The sequence below is a fragment of the Macrobrachium nipponense genome, chromosome 39, assembly GCF_015104395.2.
Source record: "Macrobrachium nipponense isolate FS-2020 chromosome 39, ASM1510439v2, whole genome shotgun sequence".
Classification (NCBI taxonomy): domain Eukaryota; kingdom Metazoa; phylum Arthropoda; class Malacostraca; order Decapoda; family Palaemonidae; genus Macrobrachium; species Macrobrachium nipponense.
Genome location: NC_061099.1, coordinates 10,171,771 through 10,189,187, shown reverse-complemented (window position 1 = coordinate 10,189,187; position 17,417 = coordinate 10,171,771). Strand labels below are relative to the sequence as shown.

The window sequence follows — 17,417 nt, the reverse complement described above, 5'->3', positions numbered from 1 at the left end:
CACGTGTGGTGGCGGCACGGGTTTCCTCCGGGCGTCTACAGGAGGCTCAAGCCCTACCAGGTTATTTTCCAGACGAGTTAATTGTGTCATGAAATGAATTTGTCATCATGACATGAGAGATACGACAACCTCATTCCATTTATGATTATTGTCTCCGTTGGTTATTAAACCGAGACTGGAACAAGGTTCTAAAAGAGCACCTGCCTAGCTGTATTAAGAACCATGAGCTGTAATATTAAGCCGGCCACATAACACGCAATGTTTGGTTGCACTGAGAGCCAGCAGAGGTTTATTGCTTATTGGATGTGGCAAGTGGAGTTTCATCAGCCTTAAGCTGCACCTCCTCGTGACAAATAAAGTCTAAACGCGTGATGACTGGAGACCTTAATGGTGAGCTAAGAAACAATTGCGCCACAAGTCATCAGCAAAAGCACCGGCAACATTAGACTATAACCTCGTCGCCGGTTATTGCCGATGATGTAACTTCTAATTATGGTTAGCTGGGACAAATTTTCCTTAATCCTCGGTGAACATTCACATGACAATTTCGCTTTAATGTAAATCCACGCATGGCTCATTATGTCTTCCCTTAAAGATATATCTGACCAGCATTTATCTGCGTCCTTATGAACGTGACATTGCTCGGAAGTTCATTGGCTATTGGAAAGCTTTAATCAGCTTTTTCTAAATCTCACACGACCAGCTAACATTTATAGCCTTATATCATTTTGTTCGTTGTTTCAAAATTTATGAATAGTAATAAGAATCAACTGTACTTTGTGAGCTTCCTTTTTGAATGGGTCGATGAATTTTCTTCCTAAAAAAAAAAAATAAAAAAAAATAAAAAAAATTTATAGGGAGCTTACAAACTTTGTGCAGGAACATTGCATGCCAACAGTGCATTTTGATTCAGAAACATCAGAAACTTGCCCATGACCAGACAAATTCTAGAGTATTCTGTTATGGTTTTTACTCTGCAGTTATATACTATTATTTGCATTTTTTGACCGTTATGTATCGTTCATAAAGACGAGTTTACATCTTGCAATAAAAAAAAAACTTAACCTAACCTAACCTCCTGCCAACCATTTCCAGGTAATCAACCACATCCTAGAGCGAACGGACTTGCAAGAAGGACAGACTTGCACGATCCTGCAGAAGATGAAGCACGTCTTGGGTCTATATTCGACTTCATGGTGAGTTGAATGTCTGCATCTAAAACTAGTTAGAACTTGACAGCGTTCCACAGTCATCGGTCTAAACATATACATAATAAACTTAGGATCCAAGTCTCTTTGAAGCTAATTTATTGCTACAACTCAGTGACGCTTTGACCTTTCTTAATGTGATTTACACCCTGACAGATAAGACACCTTACTTCTTTATTCGTATTCTTAGGTGAATTCCTTACCTGTGTAGTACGTAGTTGTTAGTCACGCGTAGTAAACAAGACACCTTGACTGAACATCCTGCTCTGTGAACACAAAGAAATACGGGGAACATCTTAAAATTGTGGCTAAACTCATCCATGTTGAGGTAAAATGCATTGACGTTAAACGGCAAATGCAAGCATTAGGTGTACAATCACTAGACGTATTAGATTAGATCACCGAGGTAGCACAGGAAAAGTTCTCATGCAGTTATCATCTTATTCCTGCAGACCGGCCACTTACCTCCTCCCTGCGAATACACAAAGCTGGTTGCCGAGTACCACGCGCCTCATGTATCACCAGAACAAAGCAGACCAGAGTGCCAAAAATCAGATGGCACTAGGTCAGCACGTCGGCCTAGGCGCCTCCTCCGCCCTGCCCTCAGGACAAATGTCCGTGGATAACACGCCCCAGAACATTTGGATCTGCAAGCCTATTGGAAGCTCCCAGGGCCGGGGGATAAAACTATTTTCCAGGTGAGCTATTCCTTCTTGATAATACACACACATAAATCTAAAGGTTTTCCTCAAGGGATGAAATGGAAAGTGCAAGATCAGTCTATGGTTTCATAGCTTTGCCAGACAGTTATGACATTATCTAAACTGACACTGAATTCCCTTGTTATTCACAATTCTAACGCCTTTAGCGTTACTTTATTTAATATTACATCAAATTGTTTATTTTTATCTTCTTTGTCTTAGTAGGAGATCTGGCTTCTTTTACTGGAGCTAATGTACTCCCCTGCAAAATCCCATTAGAAATACAGAGATTGGTCATGCTAACTTTTATTTGTGGAGGAATATTAGTTTGTTAATATTTGTATGTGTTAGCAGTGAAGGCATGGGGTGAATCATGAGTTATCTAAATCACACGAGGCTCGTTCCAAATTCGTTCAAACTATATCTATTATGTTTCTGGAGATGAAAGTTTTCTTCTTCTTCCGTAGGATCTTCATGAACTGAGCTACGGATCGAGCGCTGTCGTGCAGCGTTACATCGGCAACCCGCTTCTTGTAGGAGGCTACAAGTGGCGATGTTCGCCTCTACGTCTTGGTCACTTCCTTTCTTCCACTTACCGTCTACATGTATACCGAAGGCATCGTTAGGTACTGTTTTTCCCTTTTGTATTTGCCCAAGCAACAATATCCATCATAAATGAACGCCAAATAGTTATTATTAATTGCCTTTGTTTATCAGAGTCAAAGCGTCTGCGTTCAAAAAGAAAAAACAAATGACTGTAGTCTGACCTCTTGGGTCCTGGTCTGACAAAACTCGAAATTGACCACTCGTCGAGGATTTGAGAATGCAGTGTTGCCAGCTTTTGATAATTAAATAACGAGGGATACATTTAATGATGCTAGATTGGGTGTCAGTTTCTCCTAAAATTTAACTTTCGTATACAATCTATATCGCCTTCAACACTTAACGCATTTCTTCTCAGAACGATTCAAATTCGTTACCTAAACAGCGAGAAATGGAGGGGAAACGATTGAATTGAATTGAATTGCAATTAATCTTTACCTCTATTTTTTCCAGATTTGGAACAGAAAAATATAACTTATCTTCCCTCGACAACATCTTCAGCCATCTTACAACACGTCTCTCAACAAGCGGCTCCCGGTTACAGAACGAGAAGGAGAGGGTTGGAGCAGGTGAGAACCTTTCTGAACGAACGAAATATTATTTAGCAAGTCCTATCGACTCTTTTTTCCACTTTGTTTCTTCTTTCACAACAGCATATCAGAGAATAATATTGCCATAATACAATTGCCTTCGAAAGTACAGCCTTTGAAATACAGTAGGCCTACACGTGCCGTGTATATTCTGTGACCGTTGTACAGTACGCAGCAAAACTCGTGTGACTTTTTTATTTTTGTACTGGACAAGCGTTGTCTCAAGTCAAGTTGCCACTTAGTATTAAATCTCGTATTTTATAAACGTGTATATATGAGGAAAAGTTGGTCACTTGTTATATAGAATCTTATAATTGAAATATATTGGAACCTGAAAACCAAAAATATTTCACGCTACAATATTTCTGAACGAAAACTAAATACGTTACTGTAGCATGAAAACTTCAGATCACGTGACTTCCATGAGTCGTGTGGAATCGTCAGTCTGGACACTGTGAAAGAGGACATCGCGATGGAGAGCAAGAGAAAAGTTGAGCAGAGCATAGTCTAATGATAAAAATGGGTGCATTTGGGATATGAATTCGAAGTTATTACTTTTAGCTTTTGTGGCTTTGTGTATAAAGCAAATGTTTAGTCGAGATCATGATTTTCGATACTTGCAATAAATTAGGCTTAGGCTTAGGTTATAGCTAGTGCTACATAAGTCTAGTCTCCCGAGGGGTTTTCTTCAGTTTGAAGAAAAGTAAATAATAAATAACTGAATAAATAAGCGAGGTGAAGAGTAATCTTCGCTATTAGAAACACAACTAATTTATATTATTTTACTTTTACTTTAGGAATGGAAGACTATAATCAGGTCGGATATTATCAGCTACAACTGTCGAGTGCAGATTCTACAGAATGACAACTGCAAACGTATTATAAACAATAATGGCTAGGCCAATGCTATTGGCTTTATAACACTGCTGGGCTATATGCCAGACAGCAACAAGTTGCATCAAATCTTTGTAACTTATGAAGGGTGTCTATAAGACCATAAAGCAGGATTTGTGAAATTCTTCCACAGTCTTGGTGTGGTATACTTCCGTCATTATTTCTTCATAGGCCTATAGGCTTAATGAGAATGATATAATCGAGAAGCGCGAAGTGCACTTGGCCTACGGGTAAGGCAAGCTAAGCCATTGGCGGGCCACTATGCACCCTCACCAGTTGGGTCTAATGAAATCTTAGGTAGATCTCAATAAATGTAACTTAGTAAAGGCATTAATAAACCAAGCAGCAAATAATGAATATGATTGATAATAATAACGGTACTTAGTAAAGGCATTAATAACAAGTAGCAAACAATGAATATGATTGATAATAAAAAACGGTATAGGTTAAGTAAATGGTTATACCAATATAATTATTTTTAAAAAATACGTATAATTCTTTGAAATACATAGGTCCCTGTGAAAAATAAAATACAAATTCCAGCAAAACAAATAGAGTAAACACAACCTCGTCTTTTAAAACACGTCATACATATATAGCTACACATACATACATACATTAAGAGAGAGAAAGAGAGAGAGAGAGAGAGAGAGAGAGAGAGAGAGAGAGAGAGGAGAGAGAGAGAGAGGGTTAATTAATAGTTAGTATGTGAGCCTAGGTTGTCTATTACGAATTAAGCGTCTAGGAATACTGTCAAACCAGTCTACTGCAAATATTTTCCCCACGCATGACTCCCACACTGACAAGCAATGGCTTATGATGGCTTGTTTACTGTTCAGAACGGAGCCATCCCATTCCTTTGTCATAATGGCCCATAAATTTTCAATGGGGATTGAGATCCGGGAGATTTTGCAGCCAGTCGATCCGAATAACTTCTGGATGCTGCTGTAACCACTTTCTTACTGGCATGCTATTATGAACAGAGGAGTTGTCCATTGCCAAGAATATGGCAACGGTTCCGGAATCAGTAGCATCCTAACAGATGAAATCAGCACCTCGTCAAGAATGTCAACATACTGCCTGCCATTTAATCGCTCATGGATTGGCACTAAAGCACCTGGTCCGCAAGACGCCATCCAACCCCAAGGCCCGCGGTTATCCTCCCACTTCGTCGATTTGGTTCTACATATTTATCCTCAAATCTGAAAAAAATAGAGAGAAGGATTTAGAGAAAATATAAATTTACAGATATTCGGAGAGGAAACAATGACAGTGGGCTTACTTTTAAATATAAAAGAAACTGTTTTAACTGCAGTTCTTCCTCTCATCAATAGATCTTATGGATTAGAAAAAAAAGAACTGGCGCTTTTATTAAGCCATACTTTCAGTAATATTGCTATAACACCGAACTTTTAACTTTAAGACTTGAAGTGCATTGTTAAGAAAACACTATAAGGTTATTCTATAAAAACTATGTATATATAATATATATATATATATATATATATATATATATATATATATATATATATATATATATATATATATACAGTTCTTTAATATGCATTTAACCAAAACTTTATTTAAATATTAGAAACAGCTACGTCAGTTGTATTTTCTGCCAGACTTAGTTTTAACAGTGAAATAATTAAAAGAAATCTTTGGTTGTAGGCCTAATAGTATATATTATGAATTCGGAAAAGAGGCATAAGGAAAGTTGTCATAGCATAGTAACCTTAAACGACTTTTAAGTCAGTGCAATGTGTATTCAAACATTCACGAGACTCGAAGGAAAGCTAGCACGAACTTCCTCTGCGACTGGTTTCCCGCCAAGCAACACTTCGAAGCGCAGGCGTCGAAGCGGAGGCGGGATTTTATAGACATTTAAACTGCTTCCTCAGTAATGACAATTCCAACTCCCACCCTAGGTCAGATTAATTTATATCTTCTCTTGCATTATTTCTCCTGATTACATCGTAACTTCCATTAAAGATATTTGTCAGCAGTTTAAAAACCAGTGTAAGAGGAATTACTATTCATTAAAGCTTTAGCATATATACAGACTAGGCTATAATACAAAGTATATCACACCTAGGCTACCACGTAAAAATATAAGGCAAAATAAGTAAATGTTCATTACCTGGTTTTTTCCTGGACGCCAGCAGTGCAGTCTTCCCTGTTGGTCGTTGCAAAAAGTCTTCTCGTCACAAAATATAACAGTTTCCCAAAACTGCTCGCTCTTGGACAGATATTCGAGCGCAACCCGAGACGATGGTCCATATGCGTCTGTGTAAGTAGAGGCTTGAGCGCAGGTTTCCTACATAGAAGACCAGCTTCTCGAAACCGACGTCTTACAGTGTCAACTGATGTTTGTATATTTTTTTGTTTCTCGTTTCACTGAAAATGATGACGAAAACGGGTGTTTGGTTATAAAGTTAATTAACACTTCGTCTTCTTCTGCGGTTGTGCAGCGGGGGGTGGGCTCCCAGATCTAGGGTGGCTTTTCAATCCTTCTCCGTCGTTGTATCGTTTTAGCCATCTATACACAGTTGTCTTGTTGATATTAAGACGATTAGCTATGTCTTTTTTGAAAATCTGGCGAGATGCAGCTCAACTATAGCTCTGCCTTGTTGGGGGTGGACGTTTCCGGTCGCTGTCGGGTTGCTCCAACCATGTTTGGCAAATGACCACAGGTTTGACGTAATGTTAGGCCACGCCCACAACAACATCTCCGTTACGTTTTCATTACATTAAATAAAATTACTATGCTGGCTAACATGTAAAATTCGTTTAATATTTACGTCTTTTCATATTTACCATGATTAAAAAACTAAGGTGTTAATGTTTTTTCTAATGACCTAGTTCTATATTTTGATAAAAAATATATAACATTATACTATAAAACCATGCTAAATGAACTGTATCTTTTATGAGCGAAGTTCCAAAATGTTTCGCCGTTGCAATTCAGTGTCATTAGAAATGTGAAGAAGGTAAGAGTTGCCAGTTAGTCACTTTTTGAACGAAAAAATCACTGAAATCGGGTCACTCGAGTTTTGCTGCATACTGTACAACAGAACATAGTATGCGTTAAAAGCTATCAGATATATCGAAATTTAAGACACGTACATTGAGAACTAAAACTGTTAGTACGTGATAACACGAAACAGGAAAATACCCAGTATCTGATATTCTATAGTAGATTCACATCAACCGCGCATCTGATGTCTAGGCCCGACCCTTACGACGCTCCTGATTGGCTGTTGAAACACTCAGTCTCTCTCGAGAAAGAATTCACATAGGCAGGATGTATGTTCCACCTCTCCTGAGGGATACTTTTAAAAGACGTAGCCCTCAGGAGAGGTGGAACATGCCTCCTGCTTATGAGAACTCTCTCAAGAGACTGAGAGTTTCCAGCCCTGTGATTGGCTTATCAACAGCCAATCAGGAGCGTCGTAAGGGACTGGCCTAGACATCAAATGCAGGGTTGATGTGAATCTACTATAGTAACATCTACACCCTCCTTCTCAGGTTGTAAATGGACCGTTCGTGAACTTCGGCGTTACTTGGAAAGCACTGGCCAGCGAGACTGGCTGCTCTGGCAACGCGTATGTGTGATGGTCTCCTTAACCCTCATAACACAAGTTGGTCACGTTCCCCATCACCACAACTGCTTCGAGCTCTATGGTTTTGACATTCTGGTGAGTCATGCTCGAACCCGTGTGAGGCTAACATGAAAAAGATCCTGTATGGAGGGTCGATGTTCTGGTTGGTATTGCTCAGTCTGTAAGCTGACTTGAAGATCCTGTATATACAGGGTGTCCATAGAGTCCCAGGACATTCAAAGGTATTGATTGCTCAGAGTGGTAGTGGGACTTTACGGACACCCTGTAGAATTTGATATTCTGGTTAGTAATGCTCAGTTTGCGTAAGGCTAACTTGAAAAAGGCCCTGTATGTAGGTATTTTGGTCAAAAGGAAAAATACCAAGAGGCCGTACTGACTTATAAAACTCTGTGTCTCATATTTAACGTTCTTAATCACACATTTTTTAGCAGCTGCATTCTACTTCCCATGATACAAAATAGCAAGTTTGGGTTGTGGTTGTCTTTATGCTGCGTAAACTAACTTTATTTTCCTTGCAGATTGATGACACCTTAACGCCATCTCTACTGGAAGTGAATCGATGCCCATCGCTGAGCTACGACTGTGATGTCGACAGAGTAGTGAAGAAACCTATGCTGCATCATCTGTTTGACCTCCTGGGTCCTCCCAAGGTGTCTGAGCCACTCGGAAGGGCGCTCAAGCCCCCCGTTCTCATTCTGTTGACCCGCGACAAGAACCACAACAAGAAAGATGCTGACAAAGAGGTTTCCGTCATCAGTAGTAATGATGTATTCAGTGCCTTTGATTCGCATAAATATGACAAACTCATGGATAACATTGAAATGTACAAACCCACGGGCAGAAAGAAAAGGAACGCCAGAAGCAGTCTGCGAGGACTGTGAGGAGAGCTCGTACGAATCACCGAGGTCCCCCCTTCCGAAAACGCGCTTCTCGTCCTCGGCGAGCTCTAGCGTCGAGAATCTGCGGGAGAGCAAGAAAGAGTCGTTCAAAACCTCCACCTCCAAGGCCCTAAGTACGTCGGGCAGCTCTCGCGGCGTCGGTAGCCGTCGCCGCCGTTCTATATCATCCTTTACCGGGACGACTCACGACCCTATGGTGCCCGAAGAGCTCAGTCTGGACACTTTCGTCCCCGTGACCTTCAACACAACTTTCCAGAGGGTCCGCCGCCAGTTCCTCAACAGCCAGGGTGGTAAAAATTTCATGTCACTGAGCAAAGTGGGTAGAGGTCAATTTCTTGACCTCTCCGGGCGACCTCGGCCGCCGTCGTCGAGGCGCGGCGACGGGCGAGGTCCTCAGCGATGTCCGGCTCGATGTGGGGACTGGGTGAGGATATTTCCCTACAACGCAGCGACGTTCACGCGAGTAAGGACCCCTCTACACCAAGACCCTGGTAGCCGAGCTCCACAAGTATAAACGCCTCTGCGAAAAAGTGTTTCGAGAGAATCCGAGCAGTTCAGACGACGCCCTCAACGCTCTGGTGCAGAAAATCTTGTGGAGGGACAATGTTATCTGGGTGCCGAAAACGTAACCTTGATTGCTATGTAGCGACAGTGAAAGGGTTGTAAAACCGACCGTAATCTTAAGAGAATTTGACCATAGATTTAGTTAGGACATCTACGTTGCCTCTTCTTAATATAGTTATTCATGTGACCACTGCCAACCATCTTAAGTACATATAAGTAGCTTATATAAATGAGAGATTATAATCTCACGTGATTTTGTGCCTTTCCTTGGTGAGTCCATTTGAGAGATGGATTGTTTAGTGATATTGTAGGAGTTTCCCTTTTGGATTAGGTATGTAGGATATGGTGACTCATATCGCCACCCTGATAATCTAACAGGTTTATATTTGCCTGTTTCAATTTTTGAAGTAAGGATAACAGTATATTAGATCTGCTGCCATAATTTTAAAAGCTAACAGCTAAGTTAGAATGGTGGGACTGTTTTTTCCTCTGTACTGCCACAAACTTCCACTTTCTTCCTCTATATACGTATGTCAAAAAAAGACTTAGAAATAGTCAGAACGTCCACCATGGTAATGTAGTCAGTTACGCAGCCACCTATACTTATCTTGTGGCTGATTCCCTTCTTGTTTTGGGGGACTATATGGAAGCTGTGGTGTTAGAATTAGTCAAATCTAGTTATATCATAGTTATTCTGAAAATAGTTTCTTGAAATCTTGGGGCGTATGAACCTTTTTTTTTTTTTTTTTTTTTTTTTTTTTGTTTTTTTTTTTTTTTTGTGTTTAAAGGTTGCCGAAGCAGTTACGAATAGACTAGCGCAGCCAGAATAGTACTATAAGACTTCTTGACGACGCTAAAACAAAAGAGAGACAGTCGGTAGTCTTGCCGCTAGCTTATCAAAACTATCAGAACGTATACTACCGTTAGTATGTTCAGAAAACGATGGCAATTATTGACTCGCTTTATCTATTGCCGAGATTCCCAGGTTTATATAAAAACAGGATAGTAGCAACATCAGCTGGCGAGTTCAAAATTCCAACTAGAATTCCGTTGTCTGTTTGTATTTCTTTTACATTAGCTAGCTGCAAGCAGACGAATCACGGCTTAGCTTATTAAATGAAAATGGTGATAGGTTACTGCCTATATATTCATTACTTATAATAGATAACGCCATGTCTCCCACGTACTATACGTTAAAGAGTCATAGCCTTATTGACATCCTTCTCAAAGTTTATGATTCAGTTTAGACAATCCACAGACTGAGATCAAACGGTCGATTTAGCTTGTAGGTAGCCTGCCATTAGACTCATAGTTTAATAGTTAGTAAGATCAGAAATATCGAATTCTCTTCAGTAACACATTTTCCATTCTACAATCACAGATTATTAATTAGAATAATTAAGAGTCTTCGTTTCTTCGAAAGCTAACTGGGAGTCGCCAAACCATGTTTCTCTAGCTAGTACAAAGTATCCCAAGAAATCATAGTCTTTATCAAGCCCTTTAGACAGCTACTTAAGTCTAGAGCCTTAAGACCTTCTAGTGATAGCAGAAGTATTGTGATGCCCCTGACTGAGTCAGACTTTTCGTGGAAACTTCCCAGGGCATTTGCAATTTTCTGAGAGGGACTAACAAGAAACTATAAGGAGATGCAGCAACCAATTAACAGAAGAGACCACAATTTTATCTTGAGCATTCCTTTATCAACAGTAACTAGTCTATCAGAATGAATGGGAAACCAATAAGGTGTCCAATTAGCAGTTTCATGAAATACAGAGAGAGATTTCTAACCGACAACAGAGGGTATTTTGAATGGGTGAAAAGCCACAGGAGTCATCAGACTAGAGCATCTCTTTGGCAGTGTCAAGGGCTACGAAATTAAACCTTTTCCCCTCGTAAACTCACCCACAATATTCTGCTATCACTGCATATGCTAAAAGAAAAAATAACTTATCAACATTTCTTAAATATGTCTACTTGCTAAAATCACTCATGTTCGGTTTTTCTGGGAACTGATGTAGGCCTAATGTATAAAAAGTTCAATTATCAAATGCTATTACTATAAGACTCATGAAGAAACTAAATACGGACAATAATGACGGAAGCACCTTCCCTGAAAGTATTAGGTGGCCTAGGAGTTGTAAAAAGCAGTCAGTGTTTTAGCATCCGAGGACAGAGAAAGAATAAATTTTCATGCGGTTGTTATTGCCAAATGCAATTCAGACCACTGGGTTGTTTCGATATAGCCTTGAGAAAGTCGCAATTTCAAGCCACTCAAATGTACCAACTTAATTCATTCACTCACTTGTTTTATTAGCTAATGAACGCAGCACATGAGGTTTTTTCAGACATCAGGAGACTTCTAACGATAATATTTTCTGTTCTGGCCTCAAATTACTGGTCAGTCGAGGCAAGTAGCTCTTGGTTGAATGGTGATACAGCTTGTCGATTATTATGAGCATATGAGTAATTGTTCGCTGAAATTGCCAATATGCTAATTGTTATACGCAATATGTGATACGTTAGTCACTGTTTGGTTAGTAACTGCATGTGAAAAAAAAATGTTTTCACTCAGCCTTACTGCCAACCAGTGAATGCCAGTAGTTAATCCGCCCATAGCTTCGGTTACTGCTAAGGTACTGCATGGATCACAATGTAGCAAATGGCTTCAGTTGCATTTGTAAGTACTTTATGGTAACTTACGTCAATTTCAAACTGTTCTTTATGTATACTGCTGGTACATCTATGATGGCTCTAAAAAAAAAAGGTATTTAAGTGAGTTACAGTTCAGTTTGGCAATAGAATCAATACTCATGGTTATTTCAGAACTTCTTTGTTAGGCAACTTTGTTGATGTGTTGACGAACAATTCCTTCATTTCTCAGGAATGTGCTGCTTACCTTGTTAGAAATTCTTTGGTGATGCAATACAATAATAGAACTCCCTTTAACTGCAGGGTTTCCTCATGTTAGTTGCATATAATAAAGTTGTCGCAAAAAAAAGGTGTTTGATTTCGTACTACACTGCACTACACTACAATACACATATACACGAATTTATATGAATATATAATACTTGCATGCCAATAACATTCTCAGGTGTTTAAACTAAGTAATGTATTCTAGACTTGATGTGTTATCGTGAAGCACTTTACTATTCGAAAAGAACTCTGCGTACAGTCGGCCAAAATACTGGTGGCAGAGTTTTCATAATTTTTCGTTCACCTGCCTGACGCACGATTCATGCCTTATTTATCTATTTTTCTTTTCTTTTCAAAGATGGAAGAAATCATGTGTAATGACGATAAAAACAGTCATTGATATCTTTAGAACATTATGTTATGTTATTGTGTAAAACTATTTTCCATATAGCAAAATTAACGTGAACGAAACGACGTGATAAAAAATGTCATATCACAACCATAGATATACATTACCAAATAGATAGGAGACACCTATCACTAGTAGTATCGCATAAACATAGTCCTTGAATTATCATTTCAGTATCAAGTTGAAGGTAGTTGAACTATTCCATTTGTTAAATTACAGAAAACAGGAATCTCACAAAATGCTATCAAATTTGAAAACAAAAAAGAAAAAAAAATGATATCCTAACGGTGTGAAGAAGACGACCTCACTCTATTGCTTTTGATGTTATGTGCACCGGAATCTAATGTCCATGTGTCATTTATCGGTCAGCGAGAGAATTATTGCACTGCATTCGGTGCAAGTTCCTGTTGGAGAGATATCAAGAAAGCTTAATAAACCGGAGAGAATCATACATAGATGAATCAAATTGTTTAAAGAACGGCAAAATTTAGAACATGGGCCTAGAGGTGGAACACCTCGAATCACCACAAGAGAGCAAGACAATACAGTAGTGTAAATGTTGCTGAGCAACATTCATTTGTGAACTTTGAATTCTAGTGCCCCGTCACGACATTGCTGTAACCAATGAATCATACTAGCTCTACGCTTATGACTGGTGTCTGATGAATACTTTAGATGGAGAGGAAGAGATTTTTAAATCTACACTTGAAGTCTTTGATAGTTGTCTAATGAATAAGTCCAATGAATAAGCAAACTTATCTTTGATGGATGAGAGATTCAGTTAGGCTTTCTCTTTTTGTTTTGTTTTTATCGGTGGCCAGTGAATACCACGGATATTGAGGGAAACGGTTTCAATGATGCATTGCATTTTTTTCTTCAAAAGAACCTAAAGAATACATTTTATTGGGTTTTGGGAGATACTTTTATTAGCATCGGCCTAACCCTTCCATCACTCCTATACGCCACCTCCGCTCTCCTCTACATCTCAGGCGACTCGAACCGACTTCTCGATACGAACTCCATCACGTGAAAGCATCACTAATGATAACGGTTATTTTAAAATCCCCACACCAACAACGGACGCCTTAAAATGCATGTTTATAACATCTGTTGGAAGAAACTTTATCTTTCATTCCACAAAATATGTGCATACACTCGTGTTACACCCTGTAGCCGTCAAAGAACAACCTTTGATTAAAGCAGTAGGTTTTTCTTGAAAAAAAAAAAAACATATGAAATAGACTTAAACGAGAACGTCACCTCTCATATTTCTTATCCTTTCAGCTACTTATAATATGCTTATGGTAGTAGGTCTAGGTACACATGTGAAAACTAATTTGAATTAATTTCTATTTAGAAGAAATGAATAGTTACAGAAAAGATCAACTTAAGAAAGCTTTAATGAAAATAAGCCTTTCTTAATGTATTCGTCAGTTTTGACTCCCACAGCTTTCCAACATGATCCAGATGAAACAGGATGATAAGCAAGGAATTCGATAAAAAAATAAGACAATTATATTCGTTTGATTTTTTTATGATTTGTTTTTAACTTTGAATAGCTAAGTCAGAGTTAATTATGTTAAGCAATTATGAAAAGGATACGAAGAAAAGCGAACATGGCTAATAAAACAAGAATAACGGGAATAATCAAATGAAGCAGATTAATATATATAGGATATATATATATTATATATATATATAATATAATATATATAGATATATATATATATATATATAACATATATTTTGAAGTTGGCATCGCTGCCGCTCGAGTCTTGATTCAAGTATCATACTACACTGGGGTGTAGCCATTTCGTCTCCTACAGCCGATATATAATACATCAAGGCATAACATTCTTTGAAAACGATGTTTAATTAAACTAATTTTGTCATTTGATCAATAAAATAATTTGCATGACACATTTAGTGGGCCTAAATTGGACTTCTGATTTTCCCACCCACATGATTAGCCTAGGTCTATTTTCAGCAGTATACTCTCTCGATACGTAGTATTAAAGAATATTTAAACGACTATATAATATATATATATATATATAATATATATATATATATATATATATAGTCTGATATATTTAAATCGATATATATATATCTATATATAGTCGATAAATAACATATATATATAGATATATATATATATATATATATTAATATAATAGTTAAAATCGACTATATATTATATAATATATATATATATATATATATATATATATATATATATATAGTCGATTAAAAATATTCTTTAATACTACGTATCGAGAGAGTATACATGCTGAAAATAGACCTAGGCTAATCATATGGGAAAATCAGAAGTCCAATTTAGGCCCACTAATGAGTCATGCAAATTATTTTATTGATCAAATGACAAAATTAGTTTATTAAAACATCGTTTTCAGAGAATGTTAATGCCTTGATGTATTATATATCGGCTGTAGGAGACGAACTGACAACACCCCAGTGCAGTATGATACTTGAGTCAAGACTCGAGCGGCAGCAAAGCCAACTTCAAAATCTTCGGTATGCTGTCACAAAGCTAGAGTTGAGAATAGAATTAGAAATCGTGGACCATCGGTATTTATTTTCCTTATTTTTTCCTTCTTTGCAAAATAATTATCTTTAATATGTTGAATAAGTCTACTCATTTCTAATATAATCTATTTCAAGTAGAGCTCCTTTGAAAGGAAATGTTATTATTGTTAAGTAAATATTCTGGCACCTGCATATGGTAATATTTCCATAACGAACAATGAATTAAGAAACTACGCCAATTCTTCGTTTGGCCATCTCATGCGACATGATTCATTTTGTATCGTTCAGATTCTCAGACTCAACGTGATGTAGCCAAGTAGTGTTACACTTATTTTTCTAATGTCATACATATCGAAAAGTTTGTGAATTCACAGCTAGCCCTATTTTCCTTATGGTTATATAGATATGATCCCTTTTATGCATTGGTATAATTCGTAATCTGTGTGATTTGAACTGATTTTGTTTTTCGTTTTTTACGCTGCTAAGTTCAAAGTGCGGTGTGATAAGGTTAGCTGTGCCATCAATGAAAGCTCACTTTACATGCTCCTCGGACGGTCTGGTCAACATAACTACGTCTGCTGCATTATGACAGTTGACCTAATAAGCTCAACAGTCATAACAACATTTTCAACGTAGGAATAAGAATTAAAACAAGTTTTCTTTGAATGTTGAAGCTTTCGGGTGTGTTTAAGCTGCCTGTATGTTGCAAAATGTTTATTAGGCCTAAAAGAATAATCTAAACCTTCTGAGATATAATCTGTTATTAATGAATTTATTTGTAGAGATTATCTGTTTTTTTGACGAGTACAATAGGGATATGAATTACAACCAGTTTTCTTTGAATGTTGAAGTTTTAGGCTGCGTTTAAGCTGCCTATATGTTGCAAAATTATTCATAGGCCTAAAAGAATAATCTAAGCCTTATAGAGTAATGTTGCTAATGTTTGTTTTATTTGTAGAGATTACCTGTTCTTTGAGGAATAAAAGATGATGATTTTGATTGTGTGGAGAAGATGACTATTAATCGAAATATCATAAGTATTAATATCAATGCGTATGGAACACTTGTTTTTTCAAATTGATTAAAATATTATTTTCTTAAAAGTCTTCTCCTCGCTTTTGGTGTATAATTTATTCTTTCATAAGGTATCTTTAATATGGTCATTTGAAGAACAAGAAGAAGAAGAAGAAGAAGAAGAAGAAGAAGAAGAAGAGAGAGAGAGAGAGAGAGAGAGAGAGAGAAAAAAAGAAGAAGAGAAGAAGAAGAGAGAGAGAGAGAGAGAGAGAGAAGAGAGAGAGAGAGAGGAAGAAGAAGAAGAAGAGAGAGAGAGAGAGAGAGAGAGAGAGAGAGAGAGAGAGAGAAGAAGAGAGAAGAGAGAGAGAGAGAGAAAGAAGAAGAAGAGAGAGAGAGAGAGAGAGAGAAGAAGCGAGCAGGGAGTGGGACCGCCTACCTTCCTCCAAGCCTCTTCTCCTCTTCCTACCTCACACAGAGAGAGAGAGAAGAGAGAGAGAGAGAGAGAGAGAGAAGAAGAAGAAAAGAAGAAGAGAGAGAGAGAGAGAGAGAGAGAGAGAGAGAGAGAGAGAGAGAAAAAGCTGAGGGCAGAAAGGGAGGGGTGGGACCTCCCTACCTTCCCCAAGCCTCTTCTCCTCTTCTTACCTCTCACACAGAGAGAGAGAGAGAGAGAGAGAGAGAGAGAGAAGAAGAAGAAGAAGAAGAAGAGAGAGAGAGAGAGAGAGAGAGAGAGAGAGAGAGAGAGAGAAAGAAGCTGAGGGCAGAAAGGGAGGGGTGGGACCTCCCTACCTTCCCCGAGCCTCTTCTCCTCTTCTTACCTCTCACAAAGAGAGAGAGAGAGAGAGAGAGAGAGAGAAGAAGAAGAAGAAGAGAGAGAGAGAGAGAGAGAAAGAAGAAGAAGAGAGAGAGAGAGAGAGAGGAAGAAGAAGAAGAAGAAGAAGAAGAAGAGAGAGAGAGAGAGAGAGAGAAGAAGGAAGAAGAAAGAAGAAGAAGAAGAAGAAGAAGAGAGAGAGAGAGAGAGAGAGAGAGAGAGAGGAGAGAGAGAAGAAGAAGAAGAAGAAAAAGAAGAGAGACCTTACAGACCTTACAGACCTTACCATCTTGTTCGGGTTGTTGCCCCAGGTCCTCAGTGTGGCAGGCATCTAATGTCTAACCAGAGAGTTGCTAGTACATCTTCCGGTATATTTTGCATCTCCAATCTTGGATGGTCTGGGATGCAGTTTCAGATATTTGTCGAGGCTTTTCTTATTCTTACACATCTACGCTCACTCCTGATATATTCCTCAGATGAGCTGGCAACGCATTGAATAGACGCTGCATTATCGATGCTGTGCGTAGTGGATTAATGTCCTGTGCTTTGTTCCTTATTTTTTCCTGGTATAGTTTGGGCCACTATTATCTACCTCTGCTTGCTCTTTCTGATATTTTTTAGTTCCATGATATTTTCTG

General features: G+C 38.3%; 1 protein-coding gene across 1 annotated transcript; it reads left to right on the top strand.

Annotated features, from left to right (window-relative positions):
* The first annotated feature begins 1,721 nt into the window (after window positions 1-1,721).
* Window positions 1,722-9,238, top strand: LOC135209946 (tubulin polyglutamylase ttll-5-like). The gene is given in 8 exon segments (XM_064242677.1): window positions 1,722-1,906; window positions 2,358-2,460; window positions 2,462-2,535; window positions 2,966-3,081; window positions 7,525-7,694; window positions 8,138-8,482; window positions 8,484-8,986; window positions 8,988-9,238. Coding segments are annotated over 8 exon segments (1,656 nt in total). The 3' UTR covers window positions 9,148-9,238.
* Window positions 9,239-17,417: the final 8,179 nt, after the last annotated feature.